This window comes from Phalacrocorax aristotelis, chromosome 12, assembly GCF_949628215.1.
Source record: "Phalacrocorax aristotelis chromosome 12, bGulAri2.1, whole genome shotgun sequence".
NCBI classification, from domain to species: Eukaryota; Metazoa; Chordata; class Aves; order Suliformes; family Phalacrocoracidae; genus Phalacrocorax; species Phalacrocorax aristotelis.
This window is the reverse complement of record NC_134287.1, coordinates 4,333,807-4,358,035: the sequence shown is the minus strand read 5'-3', so window position 1 is coordinate 4,358,035 and position 24,229 is coordinate 4,333,807. Positions and strand designations below refer to the sequence as shown.

Genomic DNA, 24,229 nt, shown 5'->3' with positions numbered 1-24,229 from the left:
GTTAGGTAAATGCCAACTTTCGTTAAACAGAAACACATATAGAAAAGCAGAAAGACGGTACTTGAGTAGCCAGTAAAACAAAGTTACAGTTTTATTACTGAGTTTGATTTAAAAATCTGTTTCTCAGCAAGTCAGTACTTACTGCATGGAGCACGTGAGACAGCTTCAGTCATCCAAGGCAAGGAAGACACTGCGCCCTGCTAGGGAAGGCAGGCACCTCTCCCTTTGCTTTAGCGGAGGCAGAGCAATCTTACCAGTGCCACCAGCAGGGGCATTCGTGTCCAGTTTCACTGGGACATCACACGCTGCGTTTGGTTAAAATCCTAACGCTCCGCAGCGTGGCCTCCTAGCGAAACACGCCACAGGCTCCCACACCCCCTCACCGACCCGTGCCAGCTGGGTTCTAGCCAGCAGGCTTTACAGTCTGGCCAAAACAATGTCCTGGGCAGTGAGGTGGGGTCGGGAGTGGGCAGTGATGAAGAGCTGTTACTGGAGCACCAGTTTTGGAGACTAAGTCGATTTACAGAAACCCCACAGAGAAGAAAGCAGAAGGAACATCTATTGTGCCTGCAGCCAGCTATCCTAGACTGAGGCCAACAACTTCAGACAGATGAGGCTTTTCTCACACAAGCACCATAACTTGCGAGTGTCACCTTGCCAGCCGTAGGCTTTATTTATGAACACACCCTTCTCCATAAAAATTATAGCACACCTCTGCTCGCTGCCCTCCTCTGCAAGCCACTACTTTGATACTTCTTTCTGCACAATTACCCGGACACTGGGAGCATGCCCTGCAGAAAACAGAAGTTATGTTAGTGCAGGCTAACGCAGTTTGTTTATCATCCTAACCGAGAAGCGGTTCAGTTGTTCAGGCACCACCAGGCCTAGAACAACGTGTTTCAGGAAACTGGGGGAGAAGAAACTTGCCAATCAGTTCCTGAAGCACTGTATCTACTTAAATGCCAAAGATGGAGACTGTGAATTTTTTTTTAAATCAAGTCAAACAAGTAACAATCTCTAGCATTCAGAAGCCTCCATATGCTTGCCATACGCTAGTTACCACACAACTTCTCTCATGCCCAAGGTAGGTTATTCTCTGGCCAAAGCAAGATAATGTGTCACTCAGAAAATCCCATCAAACACGTTTCTGCTGCTTCTGTGGTTAGAGCATCATTCTGGAGGTAAGCCCATAAATAACAAGCTACTGTGTGTATATGTATACACGCACACAACATATATATATATTTTACATCCCAATACCTATAATAAAGCAGACTCAAATCACAAAGTCAACAAGTAAAAAAATACCAGAAAGGAAAAATAATTCATTATTTACTGAATTAAGCAAAAGCTGTGTGACTTAGACCAGCATAACATAGAATTGTTAGTCTACGGAGACCTTCATCCATTCTGTTCGGTCCAGTTACTAAGAGCTCAGAGATGACCCCTGCAAGATTTCTGCGATATTTTAACGTGCTATAACTTCCACTTCCCAACTTCTTGTTAGTTGCAAATAGAGAACTGGAATATCCACAGTAAAGCTGGCTCAAGAGTATCTTGAGTACAGTAGCTTACATAATTTTTATATTTGTTTAATCAAAAGAAAAACTTCAGTCAACACTTGGAAGAGCTCTAAAAAATGCTCTGCTGATTATAAATCTGTTATGATGGCTTTTTTGGCAGCCAGATTAGGTTTACTGAGGCATTAACAGGAAGGAAAATGGAAAGGCAGGAGGCAGCAAAATGAACACACTCACAGATGACACTGCCAGACCAGGACATAAAGAAGGAAATGATGCAGTAAAAATGATGTGATGTGGAGACCGCTCAGGCCAAGCTGAGACAGCTGTTACACTGCGACTGCAACACAAGCACACTGAGCACACATTCAGTGTAACCTTGGGCTCTTCCTTCCCATCTGTGGAAGCCACCTCATGTTACTGTTTGGTTTTAAGAGCTGCAGGCCAGGGGTGGCCTTTGGGATGCGTGTCTGGCAGGTGAGGTCAGTCAGTCTACTGTAACACAAATCCGAGATATCTCCTAGCAAGTGACAGATGGTGGGATCTCCTTTATAGCCATTGATCATGACACCGAATGGGAAGCAGGTTTTTTTTTTACTGCACTATTATTCTTCACAGGCCACTGAAGGTAAACTTCATCTACTGGCTTGTGGTTGAAGGGTTTAGTACAGAGATGTGTTTACAACTTGAGAAACCGTAAGAGCTAGATTTTGAAAGCATGTGTCCTTAGAAACATTTTTCACAAAAAAGGAATGCACTTGTACAACTGAAAATTTCCATATGTTAGAAACATTGTGTTGAGTTTGCACTAACTCCAGAAGACCTAAGACAGGGTGGAAAAACAGTCTCCTGACCTTGGCCAGAAGCCCAGCATGACCTTTCAGAAGTGGTGAACTCCATTCAGCAGTCTCATTCCCACAGCTAGCTTTCCTCACTTGAACACCAGAATAATTCTTCTCCAGACTAAATAAAGTAGTAAGAAGGAGGAACTGGGCTGGCTGGGGGGTGGGGGAAGACTCAGCACTGGGTAAAGATGGGATGGAGGCTCCTGTTGACAATTGGTTCAGTCCTCAAGCTTGAGTCTTAGCTTTTTTGCAGGCTGGCAGTGTTGTTTCTTCTTCCTCAACCTTGCGAGGCTTCTTCACCGTGTACACTACTCCACAGGCACTCTTCCGAGTTTCTGGAATACACAACCAGAAGCTGTAGTACCTCAAATAAAATGACATGCATTTAATGCACACTCATTACAGGTGCCCACACCCCAAAGCACAGTTCAACATGTTTAACAGCCAGCAAGTCGGCACACACAGCAGATAAGCAACCTTCATGGGCAGGAGCTGGAGATACACTGCCTTATGGAGTGGGGAAACTAAAGGGGGAAATCCGATGGTGGGTGTAGAATTACAGCAAACCTAAGGGAAAACCAAGCTCTGCAGGCATTGAGGCGCTGCAGACACACAAAACCATAGGAAACCAGGCTTAATCAGTTCAATAGTCACAGAAGGACACATTCTTGAAGCATTGTCAAAAGCATTTCTGCATTTCTGAGCAAAACATACTATTCTTAAAAAACCAAAGTATTCACATACCCCAGGATTCTTAAACAGACTATGCTGCACAGCTATACTGACAGAGGCTCCCCTGTACATACCAAGTAAGTGGCTTTACAGTATGCAAAAATATTTTATTTACAGAACCCTCAGCATTACCATAAAATGCTACTGTGTGATGTTATCAAACTCCTCATATATTTGCCAAACAACGTAGTGAGCCCAGTCCAATTTCAGAACTACTGGTGGGAAGCTTCTCTGCAAAATTTGAATTAGAAGAGATTCCCTACAAATACTGTAGCAAAGAGGCTCTGCAAGAACCTTGCCAAGATGTATTGATTTGTTCTAGGCTAGTATTCGTTGGCGGTCAGGGAAATGACATCTACTATTTAATTTTACAGATAAGATAGATTATGGCCTTCAGAAATTCCACATAAACTTGACAAAAATTCTTCCAACACACTGTCTTCATGTAGATGAGTAGCAGTCTGAAGGACAACCCTGTTCACAGAAATGCCCTCTCCATGAGATCAAAGCTACCTGCTGTGAATTACAGCAGGTTCAAGCCCCACCTCTACTGGAACAAGAGATGTAAACCAAATCCTACTGTGCATTTGAAACTTAGAGCAACTCAAGCTTTTGGGAAGGTGACTAGAAATCATACCCAGCCAACAAACCTTGACAGAGGCAGAAAATAAGAGCTAGATGCTACTGCTCAGTCACAAAGTTAAACTGCCATCAGAAAAATCAAGAAACACTAAGCACCAATAAATAAGCATGTGAAAGGGAGAGTAGAGATGGAGAAATTGGTGCTAGAGTGGAAAGCAAGGGTCTAAATTGCTGGAGACAAACTGTGTCATCTCTTTGCTGCACTGACACCAGGACATGAAATATTGCTGGAAGCCTTTTGATTTCCAGTGCAGAGGGCCACAAGCTAAATTTCCACTTTCTTAATATTTAAAAACAGGCAAGTAGAAGAGAGCTACTGTGAGCTGCCTCTGCTGAGAGCAGAAGGAAGTAAGTTTTGTTTCACCAACACACTTCAAAGCATCGTACACTATACAAAACACTTTTTCCTAAACAGCAAGCACTCAGGGTACTGATTTTGCATCAAGTTTTAAATGGTCCACACTGAAAAGCAAGCCAGAGACCACATAATGAAAGGGTCATGGCAAAGCTTTCTTCTGCACTCATTCTGCAAAAGGGGAAAACACAGAACACATGCATGCTGATTTTCTTGAAGTCAATGACATAGCTTCTGCTGGTGTCACCGAGAACAGCATTCAACGCTTTCTGAAACAAGGGATAGTTTCACGACAAAGCACAACAGACAGAGCTGTGTTTCGGCTAAACAGTTTATGACTCGTTAACGTGGTTAAGCGAGTACTCCAGTACAGACGGCACCATCAGTTCAGCCACTGGCTTGTTAACATGGCAACAAGGGAAAATAACACACCCTTGCTGCACAAGCTCCTCTTAACGCATTGGACAAGGGAGCTAAAACTTCAAGCTGACTAACTCTAAAAGGCCTTGGACCTTTTGCAAAATATGCATCAACATGAACTTAGTTTAACACAGGCAGATGTTACTTCAATGAGTTTGCACGTGCTTTTCACTTACCTCCATGAAGCATGGTGGCTCTGCAGTTGGTAGACACGGCTGCCTTGGCTTCGCTTTCTGACAGGCCAAACAGCAAACCTCTGTCGCCTTTGTTCAGGATCAAAATGCACAGCAAGGAACAAACGGAATAGGGAAGCCTGGCTACATGATAGGTTTGCTTACTTTACAAATAACTGGGAATGACAAAGCTGTGCATAAGGTTACCCAGAGGCAGGGAACTGAGGCACCCAACTCTCCTGGCTGCAGTTCCCCAGCAGCCCTCCTGGAAAGCTCCTGGCAACATTGTTTTTTTCCAGACAAGAAGCTGTACTTTTGAAAATAGAAGTCTGTCAATACAGGAATACTTTAAAATGCATAATCAAATAAAAAAAAAAAAAAAGGACCCCATTGAAAATTTCAATAGTGGGAAAAGGCCACTGCCTGATACAAAAGCATTAAGCTGAAAAGTTCCCAGCCACCTTGAGCAGGGATGACACCAGATTAGGTATGTTAATTTGGGTTGAGCCTGACTGCTCTTTTTAAGAGGGAAGGAAATGTTGCACATAAAATCCTTCCAGGCCACACGGCCTCCCACATGGTTCTCACGACTCAGAGCATGCTCCTCCCTTCAAGGGAGAGTCCAGATACGTGCTGGGGGGTGGGAGTGAAGGTAGTAAAAATGCATCTGAATTCCTAAAAGATGGGGAGAAGAGACACTGTCCTTGGTTTCTAGAACACAACCACTTATTTAACAGCACATACATAACTAAGTACTGGAAAATTCAGAACAGAAGTAACCAGCACTCAGATAGGAACTTTTTATTTCTTAATATAAATATGATTGTATAACTTCTTCTACCAAAGATGTGGCACCTTGGAGACCATAAGTAATCATTTCTGCTTTGGTTCACAGTGTCCATAGATTTTTATGGTTTTCATTCATTTCTCCACTTACACCCACACACTATCAATGCATATCAGAAAAAAACCATACCTGTAGCTGAACAGACGTTACTGTTTACAGTGACTGCTCGTGCCACCCCATGACCAAGAGCTGTTGCTCCTTGCACACCCACTCAGAGCCCTGATTCATTAGTCACCAACAAGCATCACTGTGTAAAGTTCAAGGAGCGTAAAGGATGGAAGTATTTCAAAACGACTTTGAACTTTCACATTACTATTAACTGATGTCTTCGAGTTAGAAAAAGGATACAGATTAGCCACGTCGTAAGGACCTCGTAGTTCTAGGGGCTAAAACAAAACAAAGAAGGTTGGATATGTGTATGCGCTCTCTAGCAGAGGGCTATCAGGAAGGCAAAATCGAATGCTACGTAATAGCAAGCTGCTGAAGATGCACTAGGAAATTGAGCAAATACTATTATTTTGGAGAACAGAGCCCCCATCTGGGAGAAAACTGTCATGGAAAATACCACAGCAGCAAAAAAAAAAACCACCCCACCCAACCAAAATAAAACCCATATCCCACAATAAAATTATTTGGTAAAACAGATACATTTAAAAAAACCCACAAGATGGCAATAATATTTTAAATGACAATTTTTATATGTTAAATATATAATTAAAGCTATATTTTCAGCCACAGATAAATCCTCAAATTGTTCTGACTTCAGCAAAAACCTGGGACTTACCCTTTCGGCTGCACTAGATAAAACAATGTTCTGGAAAACAAAAGAGAGCAAACATTCATCTGTCAGACAGCATCAAGAAATGAAAACAATCAGCAAGCAACAAAGACTTTATAAGCATCAGCTAAGTTCAGGCTCAAAGTCCAATTAACCATCAGAGTATGTGATGCCCTTAGATGAACTGAACTCGAGCAGGGTGTGGATCTTAATTCTGGGACATGAATAAACCCAGGTTATCTCTGTCCTCCCCAGAGAGAGGGGTGCAAGGACAAGCCCTCGCAGTTACAAACCTCTCACAGGCAGATGGGAGCTGAGTAAGTGCCGCACCTTTCAGAGGGATAGGGTAAGCAGTATAAATGTCAGAGTGATGGCATTAAGTACCTATCAACCTGTATCTCTCATAGTGGTCTTTAAAGGGACTTTAAAGGTAAAGAAGAAATGCAGAGTTGCACACACTGTGTTAAGAAGCGCCTCCTTTAATTACACTAGCTGAAAGAGGCCCCACAAAAAACAACAACTCAGCCTGAGCTGTAACAGAAATGGACTTAGGGGTCCAGGATCCCCCAGAAGTAGCTTACACATAGTGCCTTTAGACAGTTTGGTACGCCCAAATTTTCAGCCTACTCTGTGTTGCAGTCCAACTCAATCCTAACCTCAGCATTCACATTGGCCTTAAACTCTCACTGGTTGAGGAAAGCTGTCTGCAGCTTGGCAGTGGCTGCCAATTCATGCCGTACCCTCACTTCCCTCAGCACCGGCACCACCATGAAAATGACCAGGCAGAGAGACATCCTTCTTTCTCCCTTCTCTCCCAGAGGGTTTCTAGAGAACAGATACATGACTGCTCAGGGGCTGGCAGACACCACAGCTTGGCTGCCAGCTCTCTTCTGACGTTAAACCTTCGAGGATGCGCACCCAGGGGGAGACTGTTTTGCACAGGTGGAAACTGCAGCAGCAGCAAAAAAATCCCTTGCACCTTTTATTATACTGAGTAAAAGGCTTTGGGAATTCCTGCTTGAGTGGGTGGGAATGAGAATTGTACTGAGGCAGCGAAAGCCTTTCCCTCTCTGACGGCAGTACCACCAACACATCACACCACCTCCGGTTACAAGGTGGGGCTTTTGATCCCTTCCCCACACTGCTTTGCTTGTCCTGCCACCTCCCCAGCACAAAGAGCAGGGCAGACACTGGACGAAAATGCTCTGTGCGCAGCTGGAACTCAACCCATAAAAAGCTATTTGCATGGAAATGACTGCATGTTCACACTGTGCCCAAGGTTTTCTCGCACTCTGAGGAGGAAAGGATGGGACAGACAACTCTGCCTTAGCATAAGGAAAGCAAGAAGCAGGAGCAACACATACATCAAAGTGACTTAGCAGCACACATCATGATGAAGCCTATAACATTCCTTTCTGCATAGTTCACCTTTAAAATGACTGCACTATGGATCCCAAGGGTGCTTTTTCAGCTTGGCACTGACTGCAAGAGTTTGCTGGGAAAATTCAGTCTCCTGCTCTGAGCTGTAGCAACTATTGCCTGTCTCGCAGGCTCAGAGAAGCTCCCAGAGCCGCTGCACAAGCCACCTTGAACCAGCATGGGATCATGGGTAGCTGCTGTGTATTGCAGCAGTGCTCTGCCTGGTTCAAAGGCAACTGACTTCCAGTTAGGGGATAGGTAACACGGTAGGAGGAGGCAAGAGCAGGCAAGAAAAGCAATGCTAGCGAGCGAAGGAGAGGCGGGCAAAGGCAAATCCAAGGGAAGGGCTAAAGGGAAGAACTCAAAGGCAAAACATCATCTCCCCAGGTAAAGAGACAGCAGCTGTTCGGTACGCTGCTCGAGGCACACTACCCACGCTCAGTTACCAAAACACAGGAGGCGAGGGACTGTGGCTATGCACACCTTGTGTCTGGCAAGGCAGGCGAGTCCCTCCCTCATTCCCTGCACATTTTAACATGTTTTACAGACTCTGCTCAATGCCAGCTCCAAGGACACCAGGAAATTTCTGTAAGTTTCTCTGCCCTGCTACAACAGAGGAGGAACAAAAGAATCCAAAAGCTGCCACAAGTTCAGCAGCTATAGATTACAGAAGGCAAAAGCAGCACGGCAGGTGCCAATGCAAGCAGCCTACGGGCCAGCCATCCCATGTCCTGTTAGAAAAAGGCCTTTACGTATCTGATGGAGACAAATTGCCAGTGAGGGCTAATAAGAAACTCTGCTGGCCCACCAGGTACTGAGCCTGGAGGCAAATAATAAAGACAAGCTAGCAGTCCTCTCCCAGTTCTTCCAGTGCCTAACAACAACTTGCCGTGCCCAGCTCCAGCTGATTTACCTTCCAGGCACAGATGATGCACTAGACTGACAGACACAGAAAGAAAGGGCACTGTTCACAGACCGAGCACCTGAACATCTCACTGGCTATGTTTGTGACGCCAACTCAGCTGATGCTCTCCAAATCTACAACTGAATGAGAAGCACACCTTTAACTGCACAGAGGAAAGAGGAGCACTGGCAAAAGGAATCCCAAAGGAGAGGGGGTTTGTGTGTGTGTGCACCGCATCTCCAAGTCTGGTTTTTGTGCAATTAACTCCCAGAGCTGCGCTTCTCAGGAAAGGCTGTGCAAATAATCACTCTCTTCTGCAGTGCTAAGGGAATTAGTCTGTTTGACACAACCTGCTGTCCTATAAAATAGGCTGCTGTGCCTGAGGGGAACTGAGGTGACAAGAGATCTGCTTTTAATTGGCCTTCCAAGCTGTATATCCCACTTCAGACTAATGCTGCAGGGTAATGCCAACTTTGGCTTCTCTGGACTAGCTAAGTGCAGCAAGGCCATTTCCAATAAAGGTGGTGGGAGCTACAACCTCTTTTAACTTGGATATGTATTATGATATGCTTCCCTGTTAAAAAAAAAAAAAAAGAAAAAAAAAGCCACGGCCTGAGAGGACCCAGCATGACAGGCAGCTTCGCCTGGTAGCCTGGGAGGAGGTAAGGTATGAAAGCAATGGATTACAGGCATCTCAGCTGCAAGCGTTACTTCTTCCTTGGGTTTCAGTAGCAGGGAAGAATGCAGTTGATCTGACTGCAGCAAAGCTCTGGCTCATAGCCAGCTAGCTGTTGGGTCTCTTCTGTACACTGGGAGTTTACTAACCGTTTAACAAAACAAGATTTCTACTTTTTTCTTATTATTTTCTAACCTCCATATCCAAGGTATGTTACGAAAAAAGAGCTTTTGGTCAATCACAACTATGAAATGGGGGATTTGAGAGAGAGGCATGGATTTCAGTTCTTGTGCAAGCCTTAGATCTCTGGTACCGTTTCCCCCCCCCACCACCACTTCTGCTTTGGATATTGTATACAATAACAACAGATACGTTCTGACAAAAGAATCTAAGAGCTTGACAACTTAAGAGGAAAACATGCAGTGGTGCATGGCTGGAAGTATCTGGACCTAGAATAACTGTATCCTTGCATTGATAGGCAAAGATTCAGTCACATCTTCAGAAACCCCAGCATCAAACTCATTTGGAATGGCTCAGTCTATACAACTCCAGAGGAATTTGAACTGATTTAATTAGCTTGCTTTCACTTTGAGAGCTTACCTTTCCTTTGCAGATCTGCATCAGGCTGATCGCATTTGAAATTGTGTATCTTCTCATTGTGGAGTCTTTGATGGCAGGCGTGTAAAGAAGTTCAAAGTAAATGCCTCGATCTATTGCCTTCACATGAAAGAGAGTGATCAAAAATCAAAAGGAGAGAAGCATAACAATCTAACAACTGCTGTCTATTATTGATGCAGCTTATTCTCAGTTTAACTGTGTTATATGTGAAAAAATTGTTCCAGCAAAAGCGCAGCATAGCATGGGGTGGGTGGGGGGTGGGGAACATTTCACTGTACACCAGATATGTGCACTTGAATCTTGGGATGACAGATAAATGAGGTTTAACAAAGAAATACCAGTCACTTCGTAGTTGCAATTGGCTTTCCTCTATCAGAGTTGAGGAGACAGGTAACCACAGCTGGTCAGAAACAAGTCTAAGTTTTGAGGATCCTCCTCCTCTAGCCCCACAGCCTGCTGTAAGGAAGGCCACCACTTCCCACAGTACCCACGTCTTGCAGATGAGGAATTTGTCCTTGCATAAAAGCAGCAATGAGGTCCCTTCACTCCTGTCTCACAGCATACTCTGGTTATTTGTGACAATGTTAAATAATAGTGAGTCACAGGAGAGTTTCCAAATAGTAATACTCAATATATTTTCAGCTGCTTTAAGATTCCTTTGCCATCTCTCAAAGTACTTCATCAAAAGCCTAGTATTCTTGTTTTCGCAAACACACAGAGGAAAGTTAAGCAGCTTGCTAGAGTACACAGTGAGCTAGCGATAAAGACACAATTCAAACCTGGGACTTCTCTGGCCTATACTACATTTGCCTGAAATGTTACTCTACACTCTATACCCATACTATTTAAAAAATGCTGCAATGTTAATACTGTAAGACAGTGCAGTAACTGAATACAGGTGGAATTAATCCAGCTCCCAACCACGCATGACCTCTGAATGCAAGCACAACAGAAGCTATGTACACATCAAATGTTTTACACTGAGCTCGTCCGACATCTGGAAACAAGAGAAGCCTGAATTTATCAAAACCAAAACAGGTGATGGCAACCCACCAACTTCCCAGCCACGCAGATTTTTAACCTCATCCCCACCACTTCAGCTGCCTGCCAGTCAGTCTGTCTGGCATCACAACAACCAAAACTGACTGCCTGAGGATGCACAAAACCAGTTTGACAGACCAGTCTGAAGCTGGGAGCGTGGAAGCTGAGAAGTAGCTTGGAAGGAAAATGTCTCCAAACACAGGGCTCAAAGAGCCACCCAGCTCCTCACCTGGGTCAGCTGCTGGAGTTTTAGGCAGCTAGGATACTTTCAAACAACATTTCATGCAAAACTGTTATTCCAAGTGGAATGCTGACACTCCCAGTCTACAGTAAATTCCAAAGTATCACTTTTGTTCTGTTTCAGGATTAATTCTAGTTAATTTTTTATTTTTATTCTAGGTCAAACTTGCTGTAGAAGAGGAAGTAGGATTTCTAGCCAATTCCCGATTTAAATTTTTGAGCACTAAGGACTACACCAGCCAAGAATGCCCATGTGGAATGAACCTTGATATATACTCAGAGGAGAAAATTAGTTCACCTAGAGCATGTTCAGATTAAGCTTTCTGGCAAACCACCAACGGTAGGCAGAATTGTATTAACAAAATATTTGATCCGTGCTGATAGTCATCTTATGTCCCACAGCAGATGTTTAGCAATTCCACATTTGGTTCATTTGCCAAGACATTCCTTTGTATGGATTCAATACAGTTGTCCTCCAAATAACTGGAATGACATCATTCTCCCAAATTAACACTGTCATTCACATTCTCCTGACTTTTAAATCACAGGGTGTTTATCTATTGACACAGCTGTACCACTTCTGGTTTGGGAAGCAGCTTAGTCAGCAATCACACCACATCTCACTGCTTAGCACAGTAATGGCCTTAAGGCTGTGCTTCCATTCCTTGGGAATACCACTTCTGCCTTCTTAAGTGGGGGACAGGAGAGAGAAAAAGAAAGAAAATACATCACTGCCTATTAAATGCTGCAGTGGAGGCCTTGAAGAGAAGGACATCTGAAACAACACTATAGATTATGCAAGAACGTAAAAGAACCACGTGGAAGGGAATGGTAGGAGAGAAGTGGTATGCAATTCAACTCAGACTGACATTAAATATGGAACTTAATAGCAAGAAAACCATTTAGATGTAAATTTACCATATTCACAGGGGGCCTTCGGAAGTAGAATGGCAGCTTTTCTGTTACATTTATGCATACTAGATCCACATCTAGAGTTGTGCAAGCGATCTACAGCAAAGAAATAGGAACAGGTTATTAGATATGCCAAAAAATGCATGACCAGCTTTAGGCGCACTGATATCCTCCTTCGCACCTTAATGCAACAAATGTCTCTCCAGGATTAGTTCAGTTTTAAAATGAAGAGGTACTATGCCTTGCGGGTATGCCGATAAAACAGCAGGGCTACGGGTGTACAGCTTGAGCATTTCGAGCTTAAAACCTTCTCTCACTTACAAAGCTACTTTTCCAATAAAATAATGACCAACCCAAAGGCAAGGCTTACTGCTTTGTTTTTACCTGACATATCACATGGAGAAGTAATGCTGGCTTTTGGCAAAAGAACTCACAGCTACTGAAGGACAACACCTGTTTACGAAGGGAACAGCCCAGGAACCGGCCCTTACCCCATCACTCTTTAATTCCAGTGTAGCAACTGTTTGTTTTCAGCATTAATTATTTTTACCAGAAGCAACTGAGAAAAGACTGAAGGAAAAGCAGAAATTTAGACAGTGACTCGTGGTGCTTTGTGCCCAGTACTGGAGGCCAATCCACAGGGCCTCACTTTCCTGGGTGGGCAGGAAATGTGCAGCCCTTCCTGAAAGCCATGTCTCTGGAGGAGTCTGAAGATGGCACTGAAGGTTATAGTTTAAAAGCTTAGCTTTGAACTCACATCACAATTTACAGCCTGTATTAAAAGATGGAAGGAACGAATAAAGGGCAGAGAATCTCCACACTGATATATAGAGAAAATCAAGTGCACATAAAAGGGAGCCCTTGATTTACATATAATCTCACGCACACAAGACATGTAGGAATTACATATGCCTAGCCCATAAAGATGATTACACAGAGCCAGATTAATGTCTGTAAGCAGCATTGTAACAAAGAAGATAAAATGGGCTGAAGACGTTGAAAAGGAATTTTCTATGCATAGGGGAACTGTCTGCTTTCAGAAACCTGCCGGCAGCTGCTCCAAATACACCTGAGCCAGGCACCAACCATTCATCCCTCCTTGCACCGGCACGAACGCGGTGGGGGCTGCGGGGAGTCCCGGGGCAGGGCCCCGGGGCAGTGGCACTCCGCGGGGCAGTCACATTCTGCTCTAACGCAGGGTAGGCTCCCCTTTGCAAACTACTCTTCCACCAGTTTGCTCACGTGAAATCTGGATGGAGGCGAGAGCAGAGGCCCAGCTTTAGGAATGTTTCTTAGCTGTTAGCACTCCCTCCTAGACAAGACAATCACAGCACACATGCAAGCATTGCAAAGATCCAGCAAACCACACGGTTTTTGGTGTTAAAACGTCTCTACCAGGCCATCCAGACCAAACTTTATCTTCGTGCCCTACCTGGATCAGCTCTGCTAGGCAAGGCACTGTTGGAATCTACTGCATCAAATTAGACTTGTACATGTAAGTTTACCCCTACTACAGCCAGTTTTGATCCTTTTCTTGTTTGGAGTACAAACTACCATCTAGATCGAGGTGACTTATGGGAACATGCACAGCACAAACAGCTTTGAATCATGTCCTGGGAAAGATGTCAGTCAGGCCATAAGAAATTCAGGAAGAGAGAAAGCTGAAACTGAAGAAAAGTAAGAATACACATCAGAAGCATGGAAGCTGCGCTATGTGTTGAGAAAACAAGCCTTCCTAATCAGCTCCAGAAACACTGGAAAACTCTTTCCCATTTTGCAAATGAAGCACAGTGGGAAAGGGAATGACCCAAATGCCAGGATATCTACAAGATTCCAGTGACGAGAACATTTCAGAAAGCACCACCAAGGAAAAACAAATTTAAGAGCCATACTTCCCCATAAGGAGGAATTCCTGCACTGTACGGAAAGTTGGAAGGGAGATTTCTCCAAACACTCCAATGTTCAGCCTAGCTTTGGCTCCTGGACAAGTCACACACGCAGGCGAGTTAAGGTTACCCTGCCCGAAGGATCTGAAATGCAAAAACTTCATACAGAAAATGATATGCAGCAGTTGCACAGCCGGGTGCTTGCCTGGCCGCACTGCAGGCAAGAGCCCCATCTGCTGGGAAACTCCAGACAGCCATAAATAAATAAATTCACCACTGCTTGGATGGCCTGAAGAAAGCTTTGGCAAACATTTTAGGAATAAACATTGAAATTTGGCTTTGCAGTACATCCTCAGACTTATATAAGCAATTTTTTTTTTAGATACTGGTGATCTGCTAATTGCTTTTAATCTTATTAGTTCTGCCTGCTGTTTATAACAGTCAGAATTCTTAAAAAGCAGAATTTTTGAAAAGCAACAGGTACAGACCTTATTTATGGCAGGGAGTGGGCATTCCTGTTGCAGCCCAAAACAATCCTCTTGGGAGGCTTAAAGAGGGAGCATGTTCTACAATTCTCTTGGCAAACACAGCTTTCTCATATCCCTGAGGATATAAATTATTTGGAGAATTTGTGCACATCTTTCAGTCCATACCACTGCCACATTCAGTCACAGAAAAGCTTCCCTGGCTCATGACAAGGAGGCGCAGACTGGATTTGGGCCATGCTAAAATTAGAGGACATCTCCAATGGTCATGTATTTATTTTACAAAAATATGAAAAATCCTGTTCTATGGGAAATAATCCAAGTGCCAAATTGTTGGTGAGAAGGATGATGCTCTCAAAGAAACATCAAGTTACCAACAGCCAATTTTAAAATATAAAGTTAATTTGTGGTGCAACACCCTCCCTAGAAGGCTTTATCCGTAACAGTGAAAGATCCATGAGTTGCAAGACCTAGAGGTATATGCTGAAACTCCATGCGTAACCGTCACTTGCACCACACTCCCTGCTGATACCCCTACAAAACTGACGCAGCTCTCCACAGAGTTAGAAAACCTAACATCTTTAAACAAAGAGACAAACATGCAAATCCACCCTGATTATGAACACGTAAGGATGAAGTCTCACTTCATGCAGTTCGCAAGAAACATTGGGTTCCCTCCCCAGCTCAAAGTGCTGCCAGCATGGAAGCAGTGAAAATGGTCTCATCGACAATCCTGCTTCCCCCCCAACACACTGTCCATCACCTGCGAGAGCGTCAGCTTTAACAGTTGCTGTCTGCATTGGCCTGCCCAGAGCACAGCCATCCTCTGCGTGCCGGCACAACTACCCGCGTGACTGAATACTGAACCAGAGCAGGAAGGTGGATCTGCCCGCAAAACAACTTGGCACAGACTCTGGTTACTTTTCAGCCAAAAACGTGTTCCTCAAACTGCCAAGCAGCTAAGCCAGCAGCTTCACCAGCAGAGCAGACGGCGACCTGCAGAAGGGAGTGGCTGTTTATGCCAGCTCACACACTGCCACACTGAACGTCCAACTGCAGCACAACTCACGATATAACTGAAAAAATACCCACTCTTAAATGAGAGCGCCCTTTCCACCCAAAACAACACAGCACACCCCTGCTGATGACCTGGCTTCAGCTGCTTGTTTAAACACATGATAAATTGATTGAGCTCAAGAAGTGAGATTTTTACATTGTTGGCAGAGACCAAAACAAAGAGGTGGAGAGTGGCCCTCGAAAGTATTTTACGCCTATTTGCCTATCTCACACCCCCCAAGACTCCTAAAATCTTGCAAGGGAAATGAAAGCAGTCATAAATCGGTTTCATTAAGCTGTAACTGTTATAATAAATGCTTGAATTCTTCTGCTGAAAGATTCTTCACCATCTTCTACAGCCTCTTGCTTTGTACTTTAATTGGGTAAGTTTTCAAAAAGGAAGGGAAATAATTTAGAAAAACAAAAAACAGCAGAATACAATTTTAATGTGTCAAAACAGGTACTCAGGAGTACTCGAAAGCAGCTTTAACTTGTTAAAATAAATACATAAATAAAACAAAACAGAAAAAAAAAACAACAGAAAAAAACCCAGACTCAGTTTTATAGTCTCTGAAAGTTAATCCTGGCACTCCTTCAGAGAGATTCACATTTGCATTTGGTGTCCCTGTGCCTTCGCACTGCTTTAAACTGCATGCCTGCTGCCTGCCAAGGCTAACAGAGACCGGACACTTCCACCTACTCTTCCAGTTCAGAGTTAATGTTATTATTTATGAGCATGCAACAGGTCAGATGTCACAATTTTGGGTCGGTAAGAATAACGTTCTGACAAGATTACTTGCTTCCAGATGCTCCACTTGGTAACAGCTGATGTGAGTGGTCTGATCAAGTACTTGAGAACCATTTAATTAAAAATGAGAGAGATGGAGATGATATAAACACCTGTCACGCAACAAGCCAAGCTGAGATCATTCTGTTTTGGACTGTGTTTTAAAACTCGGAATTTTTCAGGGAGGCAGGGTCTCTTCAAGATAAAGCAGCTATGGATAAAAGCTGGAACACTGTATGATGCTTGGTGCCGTTAGTAAGAGCTGAAGAATTACTGCACATCACTGTATTTAGGTATCACCTCTAAATAGTAAATGTCGTCTTCATTCAAACACCAGAAATGGACCAAACCAGTTCATGGTCAAACAGACTTGCAACATCTTGTTTTATTAAAAGCATAGAAGTGACAGAATATTGGTGTTTTTGTTCAACATACTTACATTTCTATTAACATAAACCAATGCAAGAAACACTAGCATTGGGCTAAGGTCACAAATTAGCCCCACCTAAGGTTTTGAAAATGATTCACACCCACTATTTTCTCTCACTAGCACACTTGGAGCGCTACCACTGCTACAAACACCAGCATCTGCTCAGTAACACTGATATCGCAACACCTTCAAAGACTCACAGATTTTGTGGAGGCAGCTTTCAGCTGCAAGTTTAAGTGAGATAATGACCGTCTGGCCCTCAAGTATTTCCCCTGAGGCTGCTCTACTTCCGTACAGGCTCAATGATCTTCTCGGCAGGCAAAGTAACAAACATATCATGGAGTCACAGAAGTGAAGCTTCTCTCACTCACCTTCAGCATCCAAAACAAAACCAAACCAAACCAGAAATCTCAGTCCGCCAATGAAGCAAGGGTCGTTACGTTTAATCAGGCATGCTTACTTTCGGATATTTTATCTGCTCATAAGCTGCTATGACAACTAGAACTAGCTCTGTCTCATAACTTCTTGCTCCTCTTTTGACTTAAAATAAAGAAATAAAAGTAAAAAATAAAGAAAAAGAGATCAGCTATTCATTTGGACAAACTTCCAAGACAAGGCCTAAGACTAAAAGGAAGGTAACTCTCAGAACCACGTTAGTTCAGCTTTAAAATCCTCCCACTTTCCCTGGCATTTCAGACTAGGAACAATCAGTGCTAACAGAAGGTAACAAACGTGTTTTAGGGAAGCTGTCGTTCAAGTTCAAGACAAAAGTTTTCTACGTGATGATAGTGTATATATATATATGAAAAAAAGGAGGGTGTTTTCTCTCCTTACTAGAGAGGAGTACTCGGTAGGGTACAAGACACACAAAGGAAGCCACAGCGCGGGGGCATACAACTCCATTTATCAGGTAGATGTTTCAGACTTTAACTAGTCACCTCAAGGCCTTGCAGCTTCCTGCAATCCCTCCCAACCTTCTCAGTCTACCAATTGACCTATGTTGCTTAATTAGCTCCATGACATGCAGGCCTGTATAAAATGGGAAATACATTCAAAACAAAGCACGCACTCAAACTAGCCCAGGGTACGAGAAGTTACTGAATGAGCATTACTGATCAGATGATTGTACTTACATGAAACAGTTTCTCAGTCTTTGGAAATACAGCTATGATGTCATATAACCTTATATTTGCAGATGTTGATCTCTACAAAAGGAGGAAACAATTACTACCTTGAACTCTGGCAGATGCCAAAGCTATCCACAATGATCATGACTAAAATAATGAGAAAAAAATCCCTTTTTCACTTTCAAGTACTAAAACAAAGCCAATAATCATCCCATTACATAGTAGGTCTCTGCTGTGAGCCATACTGTGAAGTCATTCGTTCTCATTTTGAGGCTTGTCCAACCCACCTCGTAAGGCACTTCTGCTTCGATCGCGTAGCACTAAAACATCAACAGGCACAGGGCGTGCTCATGATCTTCTACTTTATGAACAAAGAAAAGAACCAAGGAACAGAACTGTTGTCCCATATTGACAAATGATCAACAGAAGCCGCAGCCAGTCTTGTAAGTCTGCATCCCTTCATGATCACGTTATTTGCTAAAGATGTGATCTGAGAAATCACTGAGTGTCCTATAAGATCCATGGAGGTTTCTCCACGCAATTTCCAAAGTTTCACTCATTCATGGAGAAAAGGAAATAAAAATTGGAAAATGAATATACTAAATATACTTACCAAGAGATTACAGTGGGAAGGATCAGAAACAACAAGTGTTAGCCGGGTTAAGACTTTAATTCTTTTAGATGTCCCCTACAGAAAAGAAATAATAAAAAAGACTTTAAAAGCTCCAAAGCAAAAATTTGTGGTGACTTTCACCCTGTCCACTATAAAAAGAAAATGGTGCTTTGCTCATATTCTTGCCAACACTAACTTTCTAAAGTCTGTAGTTACACTTACCTACTTTACATTGATCTGTTTCATGTTATACCTGCCCTTTACAAAGAATGACTTACTGTGTTTCTCTGAGGAAGGGTCAATGGCAAGGAGGCAAGGAGGCAAGGAGGCAAGGAGGCAAGGAGGCAAGGAGGCAAGGAGGCAAGGAGGCAAGGAGGCAAGGAGGCAAGGAGGCAAGGAGGCAAGGAGGCAAGGAGGCAAGGAGGCAAGGAGGCAAGGAGGCAAGGAGGCAAGGAGGCAAGGAGGCAAGGAGGCAAGGAGGCAAGGAGGCAAGGAGTAAAATCATGCAGAAAAACTGAGTATGTTTTAGTACTACTATGGTTCCCCAGGCAGTTCACAACTGCAAGCGAAAGCAGTTCCTGAATTAACATATGAAATACAGACTTGGTTCACTATATCCAAATCTTGCTCCATCAAAACCAGGAAGTTATTTCCAAAACTCAAATATCAAGAATTATACTGCTGAATTTCAAGAATTCAACTACAAGAAGATTCAAAATTCACATGATGCAATTTCTTCATTAATTTCTAAAATAATAATTATTATTTTAGTAATAATCATTATAAAAGTTAATAACTCTAATTATGTTAATAATTATTATATTATAAATTATAATATAATAAATTATAACCTAGAATAAATGCTAAAATTATTAATAAAGCCTACTCTAAGGCAAATATATCGTTCTTCCAGTGCTGGGAGTTTTAACAATCAAGCAATGGACAAATGTCTCTTTTTTGATTAACACAAAATCACATATACAAACACAGCCAAGTAAAAAAAAATGTAACTCAGAGTAATAATACATAGGTAGAATGTAACTAGACATACTTGTACAATAGGCAGAGATGGAAACAACTCTGAAGGAGATACTGGCTTGATGATTTCCTTAGAAGAGAACACAACAAAATTATTCAAGATGTCATGGGTTAAGTTTACAATGTCAGCAAAAGCTGTGTTCCTATCCTAAAAAGACATTTGCCGTGCTAACAAAACTACTTCCCAGGGACAATACACAGACCATACTAAAAGTTAACTCCAGGGCAGTTATACTGAATTATAAAATGGGAGTTCTGTCACAAATGTGGACATTTGTACTCGTGTCTAGATGTGCGTTCTGTGGATGAAGCTATTCGGGGACATGCAATAAGGCATGCAGGTTTACAAGAGAAGACACACTAAGAACAAATAACTCCAGCAAAAATTACCTGTTTCTTTTCTTTAAAATCGATGACATGATTAAGAGCAACTGCAGAATATCCCACTGAAAAGTAAACGCATAGTATGAATATTTTGCCCAGTTAACTAAAGGAAACAAATCCAAACAGAAACCTGCCAAACACTCAGCACTTAAATGTCTCAAAATTAACAATCATATCCATATTTACCTTCCATATTAACTTTTCCTTAAGATTAATTCACCCAAAATTTGTTTTAAAATAAAAAAAAATTTCTATTTGCCTTTTAATACACCCCAGCCCTGACAACACATACTCGATGGCAGAGCTTTGTGAATATGAATACGTGGGGTTGGGCTCCCCAAAGATGCTACCCTAGTTTGGGCCTGTTGTTGACTTTCTTCAGGGAAAATGGTTAAGGACATTCAGGACAGTTGTAAAACTGCAGACGACGCAGAGCTGGGGCAGATGTAGCTGCAGGAGAAGGCACGGCGAGCGTTCAAAGTGATGCTGACCAAACCGGCGAAGCCCTCTGGTCCGGCGGGGATCAGAGGAGGGCGGCGCGCTGGCCAAAGCAAATCACCCCCAAGGCTGGGCAGGCAGCTCCTGGCTGCACAACGGGCCTGCAGGAAAAGGATCTAGGCCATAAGAAACTGGAGAAACGTGTCTGGGAAGAAAGAAGCGTTACGCTGGGGTAAACAGGCGGAGCGGGAGCCTGCGAGGCACAAGGCGAGCTCTCCCCGCTACCCAGCGCGGCGAGCACCTCAGTCCTGGACCCTTCGCTCGCAGAAAAACCCCAGCGGAAGAGGGAGCGCGGACAGGAGCGAGGGGGAAGGCGGCCCGCCGGGCAAGCAGGTGGCCAGGCTCAGCCTACAAGGAGGGAAAGCTCAGCCTAGAGCCTGACGCCGTGCTCACATCGGCCTGGCGGAGCCGCCGCCCGCCCGGGCCCAGCGCTCCCCAGCCCGGGCCCGGCCGGCTCCGCACCGCGGCCCCGGCCCCGCTGCCCTCCCCGCTCCCGCCGTGCCCGGGGCACCAACTCACGGTGCGCCGCGGCCTCCACCAAGCTCTGCAGGGACTTCTTGTCCGGCCCCTGCGGGAGGTTCAGGTCGGCGAAGCCGGCCATGCTGTGCGCGGCGGCGGCGGCGGGGCGGGCCAAAGGCGGGCGGGCAGGACAGCCCGCCACCGGCGCCGCCCCCCGGGCCCGCGGCAGCCTGGGGCTGGTAGTCACCGCGGGTCCCGGGCGGGGCGGCTGGCCGCCCGGCTGGGCCCGCCGCTGCCTTTGCAAAAGCGCGGCTGCAGAGGGAGAGGGTGTCTCCTCGTCCGGAGGAGCTCCAGAGGAGGGCTGCGGTGACCTAGGGAAAGCCTGGGCCCTGCATTTCTCAGGCGGGGCTCTGAAAGGCGACCAAGCCCGGCTCTGAAAGGCGACCAAGCCCGGCTCTTCGCCGCTCAGGCCGGGCGAAGCGGAGCAGGCCGAGGCACACCACTCTCTTCAGGGCCCTCCCTTGCTCCCAGCAGGTGGAGCAGTAACCGCGCTCGACTGAAGTATGACCAGTTAAACTAGTCGAGCTCCATTTGAATACTATCAATTAAAAAAAATGGAATCTTTTCTAGTTACGGAAAGGTGTCCTCCTATGCTAGCTAAAAAACCCAAATGACATACAGCCCCAAGCTGCCATGTCAAGAGCTATCCCCTGACATGCAAAAGGACTGAGGAATTGTAATAGGCCAGTAATCAAACACACATTCACTATGTCGCACTGTGACAAAAAGCACGAATATCGTTCTACCATTGATAAATAGCACAGGATGTGTAAAATACAAGTAGTAATTACCACTAGGTTGTTTGGTTTGTTTTTTTTTTGTCTGGGGACTTAGTGCAGCTGCTGAGGCCAGCACATCTCCAATTCCTGCCCAACTTCAGGTGGCACTCCAGGCCCTCGCCCGGGCCAAGAGTTCTTGGCTTTCTCTCTCTTCAAACTGGGTTAAATGTTCACAAAGGGAAGGCTGTGGGGTATCCGGAGCTGTGAACTCTTAACAAGGCAAAAATGCTTCTAACCGAGGCCAAGGCATTGATGCTGACAACACCTGCTGTGTCCCTGCTTACAGGGTCTGTCCTTGGTGCAGCTTGTGCTGGCTGTGCCTGGGACTTGTGGCTCATTTCTACTGAAGAAATCACACAGTTTACAATGGATAACCAAAAACCAACAGTGCCTGCTTGGCACGTTTCTGGCCTTGCTGTCTGATGAACTACAAAGACCAGGATTGGTGGTTGCAGAGAAGCTACTGGTGGGCTGCAGAGACTGGACTAGGAGCTCAGGGCAGCTTTGGGGGTCGGTAGAAAACAGCCTGTCACATCTCTGTGATGGGGAAAAGACACATGTCCCTGAAAGGGGAAAAAAAAAAGCCGGTAAACCATTTCTGTTCCTGCCACATCTATGGCAGCATTTTGTTCTTGACAATATTGGGTCAAGATATTTCAGTAAAGGAGCTCTGTTTTGACCTATCTGTGTCCATAAGGTGTTTGCCTGTTAGATCAGGCAGTCCCGCTTCTCTGCCAGCTGTTTGAACAAGCAGCATAGCCTGAATGGTGTTCTCAGGCTTCTCTTTGATGTATGTGAAAATGGAAGAGCTCGAGGTTTTATTTGACTGAGTGTATGATGGAACTTGATTTAATTTGTCTTAATGAAAGTAAGAAGCAATCCATAAACATGTATCAATTATTTTTGAATGGCCCTACTGCAGCAGCGTTAAGAGACATCAAACAGGATTAAGCAGCTTTTGTGTCTGGCAATATACAGCAAAACAAACCTTTCCTCAAGGCATTTACAATGGAGAACATTTAAACAGATCTTTGTGCAGAACATCTGCAGAACCCTATTTGGTGTAATGCTGTAAGAATCTGAGTATGAAGCACTTTCAGCATGAGGACTCATGAATCATAGAATCATTAAGGTTTGAAAAGACCTCCAGGATCATCAAGCCCAACCATCAGCCCAACACCCTCAGGCCTCCTAAACCATGTCCCCAAGTGCCACGTCTATATGTTTTTTGAACACTTCCAGGGATGGTGACTCCCCCACCTCCCTGGGCAGCCTGTTCCAATGCCTGACCACTCTTTCAGTAAAGACATTTTTCCTAAGATCCAATCTAAACCTCCCCTGATGCAGCTTGAGGCCATTTCCTCTCGTCCTGTCACTTATTACTTGGGAGAAGAGACCAACACTTCCTTTCAGGTAGTTGTAGGGAGTGATAAGGTCTCCTCTCAGCCTCCTCCAGACTAAACAACCCCAGCTCCCTCAGCTGCTCCTCATCAGACCTGCTCTCCAGACCCTTCCCCAGCTCCGCTGCCCTTCTCTGGACACGCTCCATGTACTCAGACCAGTGTATAACCTTATTTCCTACATCAATTACTCAGATCTTACTACTTTTCTTTAGGCCAGCTCCAGTGATCTACTTAAAACATCTTTGTGGTCCTCACTGCAAAGCCACAAGCTTCTAACATGCTTTGTTTCACCAGTGTCCTGAAGTCCTCCTAGAGGAGCCAGATCTCCCTCCCCGTGTGTTCTTTCTCAATACACTTAGACCTCAGGGCAGTCCTTTCAGTAAATTTTTATGCAGAAACCCTAACAATTCTTCTAGTATTTTTTCAATGGCCAGCCCATGGTACCACGTGTTAGATTTTTTTGCTTTAGTTCTGCATTTAGCACTTTTAGGGAGCTAATATATTATTTGGTACTATCTATCTCAGCAACATGAATATCATGATCACTTTTATCATAACCTCATAACGTCAGTAATCTCCCTTGTAAAGGTGCAGACTGAATTTTCATGAATGGGAGCTCTGTTTTCCTGAGTGTCACAGAATTTTTAGCATAAATTTCTCTTTAATTGTTTATTTTCTTTTGAGGTGACAGCTTGCTGTTGTTAGTATTTGCACATTCCAAAAAGGGAAGACATCATTTCACATTTAAGTTGCACAGATGTGAGTATTTCTTTTGACAATGATAAGAAATGCCAAACATGAGAACGGCTACCTCTCTGTTTTATTGCCACGGAGTGGTGATGATTTATTTTCACAAGGACGAGAAAAGGCAGAAAAGAAAACTGCAGCTGCGACATCTTTACCAGAAGTTGGATGAGAGTGTTATTTGCTAAAAAGTACATGCTGGGAATAAAAATCAAGGTTTCAGTAATATTCGTCCATGGAATTCTAACCAGTCTCTGACAAAAATACTCTAAACGTCTTGACAACATATTGCTCCCCCAAGGCAGAAGAAACATATACCTGTACTTTATTTATTGTTCCCAACCAACAGCAAGTCCTC

At 44.1% G+C, this 24,229-nt stretch overlaps 1 protein-coding gene across 1 annotated transcript; it reads right to left on the bottom strand.

The window, feature by feature from the left end:
- Positions 1–1,305: 1,305 nt before the first annotated feature.
- Positions 1,306–21,093, bottom strand: RPP30 (ribonuclease P/MRP subunit p30). The gene is made up of 11 exons (XM_075107275.1): positions 20,946–21,093; positions 19,935–19,990; positions 19,558–19,614; positions 18,507–18,581; positions 17,900–17,971; positions 12,129–12,218; positions 9,912–10,028; positions 6,319–6,348; positions 5,883–5,920; positions 4,691–4,770; positions 1,306–2,700 (listed from the first exon to the last, which is right to left on the bottom strand). The coding sequence occupies exons 1-11, from the start codon at positions 21,025–21,027 to the stop codon at positions 2,591–2,593; spliced, it is 807 nt and encodes a 268-aa protein (XP_074963376.1). The 5' UTR covers positions 21,028–21,093; the 3' UTR covers positions 1,306–2,590.
- Between the last annotated feature and the right edge of the window lie 3,136 nt (positions 21,094–24,229).